The 13,716-nt window shown below is 41.4% G+C and overlaps 2 protein-coding genes across 2 annotated transcripts in view; both read left to right on the top strand.

The window, feature by feature from the left end:
* uros (uroporphyrinogen III synthase) overlaps nucleotides 1-2,056 on the top strand; it is a 9,609-nt gene extending 7,553 nt beyond the window's left edge. Inside the window, exon 10 of the mRNA XM_046854325.1 lies at nucleotides 1,397-2,056. Within this exon, the coding sequence (XP_046710281.1) occupies nucleotides 1,397-1,528 (132 nt within the window). The 3' untranslated portion in view covers nucleotides 1,529-2,056. The remainder of the gene's footprint in view (nucleotides 1-1,396) is intronic.
* A 992-nt stretch (nucleotides 2,057-3,048) lies between these two features.
* Nucleotides 3,049-10,467, top strand: mmp21 (matrix metallopeptidase 21). The gene is given in 8 exon segments (XM_046854753.1): nucleotides 3,049-3,201; nucleotides 4,555-5,233; nucleotides 6,833-6,972; nucleotides 7,338-7,479; nucleotides 9,331-9,517; nucleotides 9,519-9,586; nucleotides 9,673-9,845; nucleotides 9,933-10,467. Coding segments are annotated over 8 exon segments (1,851 nt in total). The 3' UTR covers nucleotides 10,242-10,467.
* Nucleotides 10,468-13,716: the final 3,249 nt, after the last annotated feature.

Here is a 13,716-nt window from a genome sequence, read left to right on the forward strand (position 1 = left end):
CAGTTTATTCCCATTAATTCCTATGGAAAGTTTCCATTCTTGAAAATTCCTGGAATTTTGCAACCCTAGTTCCTATACTGTCATTTCTTTAGCAAAAGCTGGGTTCATACACACACACACAGAAACATTTGCTGAAGTTTTTTGGGAGGAGATGATTGATAATTAAGCATCTAAGGAAGGAGTCTCCAGTATCAATGAATGTTTTTACTACAGTTAAAAAAATACTTTTTTTTTTTTAAACGTTCCCTGTTTATAGCTGCTATAACGCAACTATAAACTCTTATATACACTAATGGGCCAAAAGTTTGTGGACACCCCACCTTAAGATTGCTGTGTGCTTCTGTTTGAGCATCCCATTCCATTAGATTTTGTGGAGGTTCCTAACACCCTGATGGAGGAATGAAAGTCAGGTACTGATCTAGGTGAGAAAGTGAGGAGGTCTGGGGAGCATCATGTTCAATATGTCAGGAGCTCTATAACAGGAGATCTTCATGAAGCTGGCCTTGTGCAGAAATGTCAAGTTCAAGTGCAGGGAGAAAATGTCATGCTAGTGCATCTGAAGACTTTTACCACAAACTGTGTGCCTCAAGTTTGTGGTAACAATTTGAAGAAAAACTCATGTGGCTGGAAAAGTGGGGTGTCCCAATATTTTTGGCCGCATTGTGTTTATATGATCGAATAAGATAAATGTAAATGCGAATGACTGAGCAATCGAGGGGAGAAGGTCCTTTTAATACGAGAGGTGACCAAGAACTCGATGGTCTCTCAGACTGAGCTCCTGTGTGGAGATTGGATGAAGAAGCCTCATGGAAAGCCCTGTGGGAGCCTCCTGAAGGACTTTTAGACTATATGTAGATTCTTTGGTCTGATGAAACCAATATTGAACAGTTTGGCCTCGAAACATCATGTCTGGAGGAAACCACCCAAAAAACATCCTAAAAGTGAAGCATGGTGGTGGAAGCATGGTGTGTTTTTCAGCAGCAGGGATTTGGAAACTGGTCAGGGTTGAGGGTCACCATGGGTTTGGTTATCAGGGATAAAAAATTATAACTTATAGGCAATATTCTTTTATATAACCTTCTTACTGCTTTATCTGTGTAAAGCTGCTTTGGGACGATGTCCATTGTGTAAAGCTATTTTTATATGTTTGTATTATATATTATATTTATTATATTATTTTGTATATTATAGAATTGTATAATATTTATTACAATATATTATTGTATTGTAATATTATATTATATTATTATATTATATTATATTATTTGCTCATTTTTCTTTGCTGCTGTAACATAGAAAATTTCCAACTGTGGGACGAATAAAGGTTCATCTTATGTTATTATTATTATCATCACCATTTTGTGTGTGTGTGTGTGTGTGTGTGTGTGTGTTGCAGTTCGCCGCTATCGGTCCTACCACCGCCGAGGCTCTACAGGAAGCGGGTGTGACGGTCAGCTGCTCGGCTCAGAAGCCCACCCCTCAGCACCTTGCCACGGCTATCAACCACAGCTTGAGCCATGACCTCTGACCCCAGGCACAATCCATCAATGTGAACACTGTTTGCATCCCAGACCTCTTCACCTTCTCACCTACATCAGTACCTGACTTTACTAACACCCCTGTGTCTGAATGAATCTCCACAAAATCTTGTGGAACATCTCATGGTGGGGTGAAGGCTATTATAACAGGAAAAGGAGACTCCAGGTGGAACAGGATGTTCAAAAAAGCACAAAATCTTACAGTCAGGTGTCTACAAACTTTTGACCGTAGAGTGTATTGTTATTAAACGGCGTGTATCTGCATTTCAGACTTGCACTGAATACAAAAACACAAAAATGAATATCGAATGATGTGAAATATTTGATATTTTCCTGTATTTCTTCGCCCTGATATTAGTTTAAGTTAATCATCATTACGCCTGAAGTGTTTGAGGCACTAAAATGACGTGGGGTAACAGTTATAAATGTGTAGACTACAGTATACCGGTGTGAATACAAGTGTCAACTTCTGTTCCTCATTCTAATGGAAATAAAGGACAGTTTATACTTTCACACAATCACGACTGAGAATCAACAATCACAGATTTTCATTCCTCGTATCTCTGCACATTTCATATGTGGTGTGTATTTATCTGTAGTTACATTCTAGCTGTACCTACTGAGTACTTCATGTTGGTTCAAGTTTTCCTTCACTTTCTTGAATAAGTCCATAAAAACAACCATAAACCATAAACTTCCATCTCCATGTGGGGGTGAGGGAGTCTGATCACATCTTCTCTCCTGTTCTCCATCTCACACAAGCTCTTCTACAGACAAAAATGTCTTATTTGGACTCCACACCACTTTCATCCACTCGTTCACTGTCCCAAAGTGTGTAACGAAAGGAGCATGCACGTATCTCAAAACCCATAAGAGGCTCTGTGGTGTCACACTTTTCACAGTAATCGAACATTTAAACTTTTTACAGCAGAGGAACCTGTGGAGGAGCTTTCACCTGGCGGAGAAACAGAAATGAGGCCGTAAAAGCGGCACACTGAGTCAATGCAGCTGGCTTTGCTTTTCTCAATAAACTGAGAGGAATAAATACAGGCACATGCTGGCAGGTGCGCTCACACATCGGTGTGAAACGTGTGGAGCTTCGAGCACTTGCATTACGATAAAAATAAATAAGTATATCAAATCTTTGTAGTTTTTTCTAGATTGTTTTCTCTGAATAAAATACACTATTATAAAGATTACACATTACATGGAATATTTGGTATATTTTTCTGAAATTAAATTTTTTTTTATAGCTTTCACACCAAACTGTTACACCGGCTGTTTATCACCTTTACTGTCTGGATTTCTTTCAAACCAACTTCAAAGAGGACTCACGTGACACCATCTGCCCATATATAAGAGCACCAGTAATGGCCACTGCTCCACTGTTGAATGTTCACTTCCTGACACAACGTCCTCTCTGATTTTATGGACTTGAACTCACCTCGGGTTTCTTTATCCGGATTCAATTTATGAAACATCAAGTTATTCGGTAGTTAAGGCTTTAAAAATGATGAGTGTAAACCAGCTGGCTGGTTTAGTCTTCATAGGGGTCCTGGGCTTGACCCTCTCGGAGAAACTGTTCCACAGTCGGGATCACTCGGATGTAGAAATGTCCTCGTCTCCCGCGGCCGAGCTCATCACTGATCCTGACACTGCTCAGGTGAGACAGAGAGACACCACACCTGCACCAGTACTTCAGCTCCCTGTTGTAGATGAAACCTTCTTACTCAACATTTTCCTATACTGAAATTGTTTCTCAAATGTTTTGTCTGAGGGACATCATGATGAACTTTTGGACATGACTATGATAAGTACCACTTTTTTGTGACTCTTTTCATTTCGGATTCATTTGTAAGTGTTGAAATGGAGGTGTAAATTCACTAGCAGTTAAGGACGGATTTAACTGGAGCAGACATCTGCGCCATTGAGGTGGAAGCTTAGTGGTTAAGGTGTTGGGCTTCAGATCGTAAGGTTACCAGTTAAAATCTAAGCACCACCAAGCTGCCACTGTCTTGAGCAAGGCCCTAACCCTCACCTGCTCAGATGTAAAAAAGCTCTGGATAAAGGTGTAGACCTGTGAGGAATTCACCACAGTCCTCCAGAAGCTCCTCTGTCTATACGAGGTGGTATCAAAAAGTTTTAAGACTAGCTCTGTTTAAAAGAAAGTACTTCATTTATCTTCATTTAGAATGAAGATAAATAAATATTCATTTATTAATGGCTTTCTCTGTTCAGCGTGAGGCTTCTTTCATTGACCTTGTCTTCTTCTATCCAGCCTGGGGCTGCCTGGGCCTCCTTCTGTGTAGTCTCCATTTGTTTGGCACTGGAGCCTACTTTAGTCCAGCTTGGGGCTTTTTCTGTATTGAGTGGAATCTAGTGATGGTTCATTCATGAACGATTTGTTTAGCTTTAATGAGTCTTTAATGTGACTCAGAAGAACAAGTCAGATCAAAGAGTCAGTCGTCCTTTTTCTACTGAACACGCATAAGCAAAGCATCGCAAAATCTCTGTATGTTATGTACAGAAAACAGAATCGAGTAGTTTACCTCCTGACTCTTCTAGTCCGAGTCGTTCATTTGTTTATCACTTGACTCCCATAGATGCTACACAATGCATTACACAGGAAACAGAATCGAGTCGTTCATTTCATGAGTCCTCTGAGTCATTTGCTTTTTTTAACTTGACTCCCATGTACACATACTGTACTTTGTCCTAAGCTGCATTGTTATATTTTCATTATTATGTGTAGGCGTGTTTATTTTATTTCTGATCAAAGACACAAATGAACTGAATAACAAAAAAAAAAGATTTGTTTATTTTGATTCAAAGAACCAAGTCACTGCAATGATCCAATCTTCCCACACTTGACAGAAGAGGACATTGTTGTTTTGCAGGCTTGGAGTTTGTTTTACTTTTGTAAAAATTGTTTTATTTTGAAAAATTACTGAGTTTGGCGACTGACAGAATGATTGTTTCTGTTCTTCCATTCCATCTTTAGCACTTTCTCTTCAAGTATGGATTCATGAAGCCAGTGAATTGGGAAAGCCCTGATGTTGCCACTTTAACTGTTGATGACATCTTCTTAGAAGACACAGCGACTCTTGTTCACGAAGGGGCTTCCTCGCCCCGCTCAGAAAACACCCAACATTCCTCGGAGTCGCCGGACTTCATAAGAGCTCTGCTGGAGTTCCAGCACGTGTCTGGTTTACCCGCGACAGGTGTGTTTGATGACGCTACCAAAGTGGCCATGAACAAACCGAGATGTGGCGTCCCGGACAAAGACGAGGACCATCATGAGACCATGAAGTCCACCATTACTGAGAATATATCCTCTGAACTTTTGAACACCACAGAGACACCACAAAGTAACGATACAGACATTGAAATAGTTCGGAACAGCACTTCTGACAAGGACGGGAAAGAAAAACAGCACCATCTACAGGCACTAGTGCATAAGAGCATTAGGAGGAAAAGAAGCACCAGTGCATTGTGGGGACACGCTGCATTCTCCAAGAGTGTCCTCACATGGCGACTGATTGGGGAAGGCTACAGCAACCAGCTCTCGGTGGACGAGCAACGCTACATCTTCAGGCTGGCCTTTAGGATGTGGAGCGAAGTCTCACCTCTGCAGTTCATAGAGGATCTGCTGTCACCGTTGGACGAGATTGACATCAGACTGGGCTTTGGCACAGGTTTTGATCTTCTTCGTTATGGTCTTATAACATGCTTCAAACTTAAAACTAAAAGGTTGAATTTGGTGCTCCCACCACCATGCTTCAAATGTAGTGCTAAAGGTTAATGGTGATGCTCTCACCACCATGCCGTGTGTGTAATACGCTCCACAATCTCACAAATTGTCAAATTTATAGATATAAACTGGTGTTAATGGTTAAAGGTACAGTTTCTGTGAAAAGTATGGAAACACTGAGCCTTTAATGTTTTTCGCATGTTTCTATGCAACAAACTCTGACTGGGCAGGTGGTTCCATGATCAATTTTCCTTCAGATAACGTTTTCTCTCTAAATAACACATACAGAACTTGGACATGCGCTTCAACTCGTTGTCTTGTCACTTTCCAGAATCTTTCCTGCTCCAAAACATCTCCAAACTTCCACCTCCACGTGTAAGTGTGGGGGTGAAGGAGTCTGATCACATCTTCACTCCTTTCCTCCATCTCACACAAGTTCTTCTCTTAGAGACAAAAATGCTCCATTTGGACTCACACAACTTCCTTCCACTCGTTCACTGTTCACTGCTTTTTACTGAGTTTGTTGCTTAGAAACAAAAGAAACATGCACTTGTCTAAAAGACTAACTTTAAAACATTAGTCACATTCATCATTTCAGAATCTTATGCATATCAGGATGAATACAAACTCATGAATATGAATCATCTTTAGATCGAATTCGCTATACATATTCATACACATAGTTTATATTCATTCCAGATTATTGAAAGAGTCATGTTAGAGATGATCATCTTAACTGTATTAAAACAGGTCATTTTGACCCGAACAGACGATGAGGGGCAAATTAACATCCTAACGAGGCTATTAATGAAGCAGCAGGGACTATTAGCAGGGCCTCATTTGCATAATTCAAGCTGGTGCCTTGCAGCTTTTATTAATTATTAGCCACATTTGCATGGTGCAGTGAGATGTTCTTTTAAACAACGGTAGAAGTAGAAAGGTGCAATACGCTTGAAATAGTTTCAGCCGTAAAGAAAAAACGCTTCGTTTTTTACTTAAATACATTGTAGTTTTACTTCATGCTAGAACTGAAAAGAGCTGGAAATACTGCAATAAATGTGTTTTATTGAATTCTCGATGAATTCAGGGAATATTTTTTTTATAAACCTTCTTATCATGCTTTTCTTTTAAAAATTTCATTTTTTGCAAATGCAGCGATCTCTTTCCAGTCCATAAATACAGTGGAATTCTGTGAAGCTCAATAATATATACTTATATGAGAGTGCTAAATGTGTCTAGGGTTTTGTCCCTACCTGATTACCTTCTCTTTCACTAATTATGTTCCCTTTGTTCAGGATGAGAGCTCATTACTGAAATATGATTAAACAGGAATGCATTGAATACCTGCATTGTTATCTCTGAATACCCCGACTGTAGAGTAGTGTCAGGCTGAATGGAGACAGTATTATTCTCTTGTACTATAGCAGCTGTCTAGTCTGCCACGAGTCTGCCGCCATGGAATAACAGCTTACTTCATCATATCATCAGATAGTCAAAGGAGAAGGATGTACAGTAGATCACCACATTGTTCTCGCCCACTAAGGTCGACACTTCGGGTGCTCTCAGAGGTTCGACGGCGCTGGAAGGGAGTTTGCTCACGCTTGGTTTCTGGGTGACATCCATTTCGATGATGACGAACATTTCACGGCCCCGAATACAGGAAATGGGATCAGCCTGCTTAAGGTGAGACTTTAAATCAAAATCCAAGCCCGGGGAATAGACTGAAAAAGAGGTGTGGCCTATGTGCTATTCAGACTTAATCAAGGAGTTGTAGCAAATGTTCCCTATACATTTTCAGCAAAGCAGGCGTGGCCAATGTGCCACAGAGGTGTGGCCTAATCACCAGCCTGTGCCAATAATGTAGGGTGTGTGGCCTATTTGACATTCAGCCACATTTAAATAAGGTGTCATTTCAAATGTAGTTGCCATTCAGCCCTTAGGAAGGAGGTGTGGTCTATGCGCAATTAGCTTCCTGTGAGGCATGTTTCCTTTGTTAGTCCTTTACTAATGGAACAAAAATCTCTATTATTTCTGCTGGTGTATTTCAGGTAGCCGTGCATGAGATCGGCCACGTGCTGGGCCTACCTCACATTTACCGTGCAGGATCCATCATGCAGCCCAGCTATCGGCCGCAGGATGACGGATTTGAGCTTGACTGGCTTGACAGGAAGGCCATTCAGAACCTCTACGGTGAGAACAATTGACTGTGTACTGAAGTGTGAATGGAATAAGTGTGTGTTTGTGTGTGGATGTAAAGAGCACAAATTTCCAGATCTGAAGGACAAACCCAGCAAAGTGCAGTATCTATATTGCTCATACACAAGTTTATCAAGTATTTGCACACGGCTGAAGGAAACCTTGTGCTGAATGTCGAGGGACGTTCTTGCTAGCATCACCAGAAATTTAATCACAGACTGCTGGTGTACAAGCTAACCTTAAAAGTCCCCGAATGCATGTTATATGAAATCTGACACTTTTTTAATGAGCTTTTTTTTTTTCGAGAGTGTATTTTCATTAAAATGAAATTTTTCTTAACCTAACTTTTTGAGCTAGCTTAAGTTCCATTATGTGATTTAATACATTAAAAAGCCCTAACGAGCATGATTCCTTGGGTTACAAGCGGTGTAATGAATGAACATATCGTTACATATATATCAGCTCTAAAGTGGCTCACAGATCTCTGTTATAAATCTTTACAGATGACAATTCATTAAGGCTAATGATCGCTTTGCGACAGAAAAAATGCAAGCGTGAAAGATCGAGTTCTGCCCAAGCGAGTCCCAGCAGAGCAGCTGCCATCACATCCATCAGTGTTATAATGGGATGTGTTTTGGGAAGTTAATTACCGTCGACTCGTCCTTGTGTCTCTGATCGTCTCGGGTTGTGAAAGTGAAACCAGGCTATAGAAGAACACAGCGAGGCCTTGTAAATCTTGTTCTTCTTCTTTTTCATCTCCACAGTGGATCATCTGTCTCTGTCCTCTACATCTGCCTCTTTAAAACCATCAACCTGTACGGCTTAATCCATCACATTCATAAAACTTCTCCTTGGTCTTCCTCTTTTCCTCCTGCCTGGCAGCTCCACCCTCTTCATTCTTCTACCCATATCCCCCATGTCCCTCCTCCTTTGTCTCCAAAATGTCCTACCTGCTCTGTCCCTCTAATAAAGTCATTCTTAATCATGTCCACATTGTGTGAACATTTTGTCCTTAAAAGTTGATGTTAGAAGCAGGAAAAATGGGCGAGCGTAAGGATTTGAGCGAGTTTGACAAATTGTGACGTCTAGACGTCTGGGTCAGAGCATTTCCAAAACTGCAGATCTTGTGGGATGTTTCTGGTCTGCAGTGGTCTATCTAAAGTGTTCCAAGGAAGGAACAGGGGTGAACCGGCGACAGGGTCGTGGACGGCCGAGGCGCATTGATGCACGTGAGGAGCGAAGGCTGGTCCGTGTGGTCTGATCTAACAGACGAGATCCTGTAGCTCAAACTGCTGAAAAAGTTCATGCGTTAATTCTCAATGAGTCACGAATGTTTAAGCAGGTGGGTATAATGTTTTGCCTGCTGGTGTAAGTGATAATTACATTAGGGCAGGTGTGAGGTGTTACAGGATGTTAGTGCACAATGCGGAGGTGAAGAACGTCCTGAGGTGAAGCTGAGAGCATTGTGGAAATTCGATTAAAATGTTGGACTTCTGATCAGAAGGTCGTAAGTTCAAATCCCTCCACCACTATGTTGCCACTGCTGAGCCCTTAAACAAGGCCCTTAACCCTCAGTTGTATGAATGAGATAATTGTTGTTGTGGAGACAGTCGTCTGCAAAAAATGCCGTAAATGAGAGATCAAGTTGTGCCAGACGATTACCATGAAATGAAAAAGAGAGGGAAGACATCTACCATACCAGCAGGGCCCATAATCTGCTGAGCTCAGTTGTTTCTGCTAAATATTTAATTAAATGTATATATAGAGGTTCTGTGTCTAAACCAGTTCTTGAATTTAAGGTTCATCATATGCTCAATCGTTCTCTTTCTGTTCCTCTGTGTTTAGGAGGGTGCGGCGGTCGGTTCAGCACCGTATTCGATTGGATCCGAAAAGAGCGAACTTCGTACGGTGAAGTGGTCATACGCTTCAACACCTACTTCATGCGTAACGGTTGGTACTGGCTTTATGAGAACCGGAGCAACAGAACACGTTACGGAGATCCGGTCTCCGTGCAGGTTGGCTGGCACGGGCTCGTCTACCGGCGTAGATGCCTACGTGCACGTCTGGAGCCGCAACATGGACGCAACATATTTTTTTAAAGGTAAACTACAAAATTAACACAGATTTATTAGAATCAATTCAAATTGTGTTTTTTATTCATGTTAAAATGTTCATGTTGTGGCGTAGGAGCGCGGTATTGGAGATATGACTACGAGAATGATCAGGTTTTTTCAGAAGACTCGGACGGCCAGCGTTACCCTCGTCTCATCTCCGAGGGCTTTCCTGGCATCCCAAGCCCCATCGATACAGCCTACTATGACAGAAGAGATGCTCACATCTACTTCTTCAGAGGTTCCATGGTAAGAGCTTGGAATTCCAGTTCACTATCGTACACAATGTAGTCAGATTTCAATGTTAAACCACCCCTTCCCTACCCGTCTGTCTAGGTTTACAGGTTCAACGTCCAAGCGAACAAGCTAGATCCTAAATCTCCTCAAAAAATGACGGAGCTTTTTCCTGCCCTGATGCCCGGAGACCATCCGACGAGTAATCTGGATGCCGCATATTTCTCGTACACTCACAACGCGCTCTTTCTCCTGAAGGGTGCCTCCTACTGGAGGGTGGTGGGAAGGAGGGAGCGCAAGACGAAGCGATCGCTTCCCTACAACAGCCTGCTGGGAAGACGAGAAGTTAAGCAACAGTGGTTCGACATTTGTGATGTCCATGCCAGCGCTCTGAGGACTAACCGGCGGTGACGGAAGGGTCTGCGCAAGAATGATCATCGCCCACAATGCTTGTTTAATTCCGATCCTTTTTTGGCTTTTCTGTAAACTTTTTACAAAACACAGATGCAGCTCTCTGGATTAAGCAAAAACTGAAGAATACCTCCTTAGATTGTACAGAGTGCAGGGACACAGAAAACTCTGGAACTAGGAGTTGGCGATGCTGGGGCATCAGCGATTGTTTGGAACCAGTGTGAGCTCGTTTCGAACCCCTTGCCATTAGTTATAGCGGAGCAGTGGAGTGGTGCCCAACGAGCGTTCACTGTAAAACCCTTTCATAAAAATGGTGATAGTGTAAAGGGAATTTGGGCATCTTTACCGGTTAGGACGTCATGATTGTGTCCCATCTGCTCATTTTGAAGAAAGTCAGTGGTGCCCTCACCGCTCCGTTAAACAACACGCATCATCATTGTTGTGTCAAGCGATTGATGTTGATGTAATTGCATGAGGGACACGATTATGATGTCCTAACTGGTAATGATGCTGAAATTCCCACACACTGTCACAATTTTTGTAAAAGGCTTTTACAGCAAATACTCCTTGCGCACTACTCCACTGCTCGATTATAACTAATGGCAAAGGGGTTTGAAACAAGTTCACACTGGTTCTAAACATTCACCGACATCCCCCCAGGGACGCCAACTCCCGATATCCCTCATACGTCGTATGTGACTACATGATTACCCCATCATTGACTTTTAATTAGAGTATTAGCACCTGATTTGGTTCTGTACTCCACAGTTACTTATACCAAACTGTGCAGTATTTCTGTAGAATGACTTATGGTTATTTATTTACACAACCGAGCAGTTGAGGTCAAAGTGCCTTGCTCAGGGGACCAGCAGTTCAAGTGGCAACTTGATGTTGCTGAGATTTAAACTCACCACTGATCTATCACTTCCTGTTGTTCCCTCCCACTTCCCTTTCTATCTGTCAGCATAACGAGTCCCTACATTTCAGCTTAATTTCTGACCAGTCTCACCACAATGACATATTTTCTGGCAAGTGCAATGACGCGATCGTTAAGTTGATTCTACGTCACTGTTCTTGACCAACAAGATGCTTTCAGGTTCACACCTTTGAATGCGTTGAGTTTAAGCGATCCAGAAATAAGACATACGCGTTTTCTGACTTTTTCTCAAGTCTGTACCTGACTTTAATAACACACTTGTGGCTGATTATAAGCGCAAATGTCCACAAAATCTAGTGGAACATCTTCCCAGAAAAGTGGAGCTTATAATAACAGCAAATAGAAACTAAATGTGGAATGGGACGTTCAAAAAGAAGCACATATGGTCAGGTGTCCACAAAGTTTTGGCAATGTGGTGTATTATCAACGATTCCAAAAAAAAAAAGGGTACGTAAACTTATTTTTTCTGACTTTTTCTGACTTGGATGTGTTTTTTTTTTGACACGTTTGCAGATTTCCCCACTGTTCAGATCCTCTTGTGTTTAAAATAATATGAATCTGATGTGTAAAAACTGCACAATTTTCTTTTTATGCACTGTTTCCTTATTTATAATCATATTTATTCATGTAAGACAAAAACACACTGTGTTTACTTTCCTTTTGTTCAAATTTGATTTTTTATCACTATTTTTATTAATAATTGTATATTTGTATGTAAGAGAATAATAATTGCAATGCTTTTACTCCCAGATTTGTATCTATAGAGAGAGAATAAGAGTCAATGTAAAGTTCAAGTGTGTTCCTGTTTTTTTTTAAGTGAGCGTGTGTGTGTGTGTGTGTGTGTGTGTGTGTGTGTGTGTGTGTGTGTGTGTGTGTGTGTGTGTGCTTTCTAGCCAATTAAAGCATTTAAAGTGTAGCGAGGCTGCAAGAACACATTGATCATGAAGTCAGTGTGTGTGTGTGTGTGTGTGTGTGTGTGTGTGTGTGTGTGTTTGTGTGTGTGAGATTCAAGTCTGTTCTGTTCATTCACTCTGCTGGCCGGAGCAGATTACACTCCCGCTGGTGAATGACCTTATCCTGTTCTTCACACACACACACACACACACACACACACACACACACACACACACACACACACAGCAGCGACCAGCACAAATACAAAACCACATGGTGAGACGAGCCGACGGAGAGCTATTAACGAGTGTGTTAGTCAGAGCATGTCTCAGTGCTCGCTGAAGGGAAGTGCTGTTACACACTTTCAATCACATGCTGGGTGGATCAGAGGTTTGTATCCGAAAAATCCTTCATTTCGATCTGCTTTTAAATTCATATTTAATCCTTTTTTTAAATAACGCTATTGCATAAGTAATAAACGATATGCTCAAAAGTGTTGAGACACCCGTTTGTGCTTCTTTACGATTGTATCGGACGTCTAGGTGATCTAGCATGAAATTTCTCCTTCACTTCAACTAGGAGATCCAAACCCTGTCCCAGCATGATGTATGTGCACACAAACAGCTCTATGAAGATCTACTTTAGGAGTAGGAGTAGAAAATCTCCTGATATAAAGCTCCAACCCTATTAAACGAGTGATTGTACCCTGGGTATCCTCACTTCCACAGAAATCTCCACAAAATCTAGTGGAACAACTTCCCAGAAGAGTGGAGCTTATTAAAAGAGCAAATGGGGACTAAATGTGGAACATACTGTAGCACACAGAAATCTTACGCACGGGTGTCCACAAACTTTTGGCCCACATAGTGTAGATTTAATTAATCGTGCATCATTTTTTTTAGACTTTGTGTTGAGCACAGAATTGTTTATTATTTGTATCATATTTAATAACAATCATTTTTCTTTAGTGTGAATAGTGGATTGTGATTGGCTGGAAGGAGTTCAGGTGTGAATGCTGGATTGTGATTAGCTGGAAGGAGTTCAGGTGTGAATAATTGATTGTGATTGGCTGGAATGAGTTGAGGTGTGAATAGTGTATTGTAATTGGCTGTAGGGAGTTCAGGTGTGAATAGTGGATTGTGATTGGCTGGAAGGAGTTCAGGTGTGAATAGTGGATTGTAATTGGCTGTAGGGAGTTCAGGTGTGAATAGTGGATTGTGATTTGCTGGAAGGAGTTCAGGTGAGAATAGTGGATTGTGATTGGCTGGAAGGAGTTCAGGTGTGAATAGTGGATTGTGATTGGCTGGAAGGAGTTCAGGTGTGAATTGTGGATTGTGATTGGCTGGAAGGAGTTCAGGTGTGAATAGTGGATTGTGATTGGCTGAAAGGAGTTCAGGTGTGAGTTCAGAGAGTTGCACACGCAGTTAGTTTGTTTTTGTCAGTTGAATCGAAATGAATGTGCTGCTTATAAACACCTGTAACCATAGTAACATCCAGTTCCAGTTCCATCCAGAGTGAAACAGTGATTGTACACATTTCCTAAAGACCTCACTGAGCACCATGGAGGATTTCTGCATGTGGTGGAACTTCTATGGTGAATACGTGGATTTGGAGAAACGGCACAAGATGAATTTGGAGAAGAAA

Source organism: Silurus meridionalis, chromosome 7 (assembly GCF_014805685.1).
Source record: "Silurus meridionalis isolate SWU-2019-XX chromosome 7, ASM1480568v1, whole genome shotgun sequence".
Taxonomy (NCBI): Eukaryota; Metazoa; Chordata; class Actinopteri; order Siluriformes; family Siluridae; genus Silurus; species Silurus meridionalis.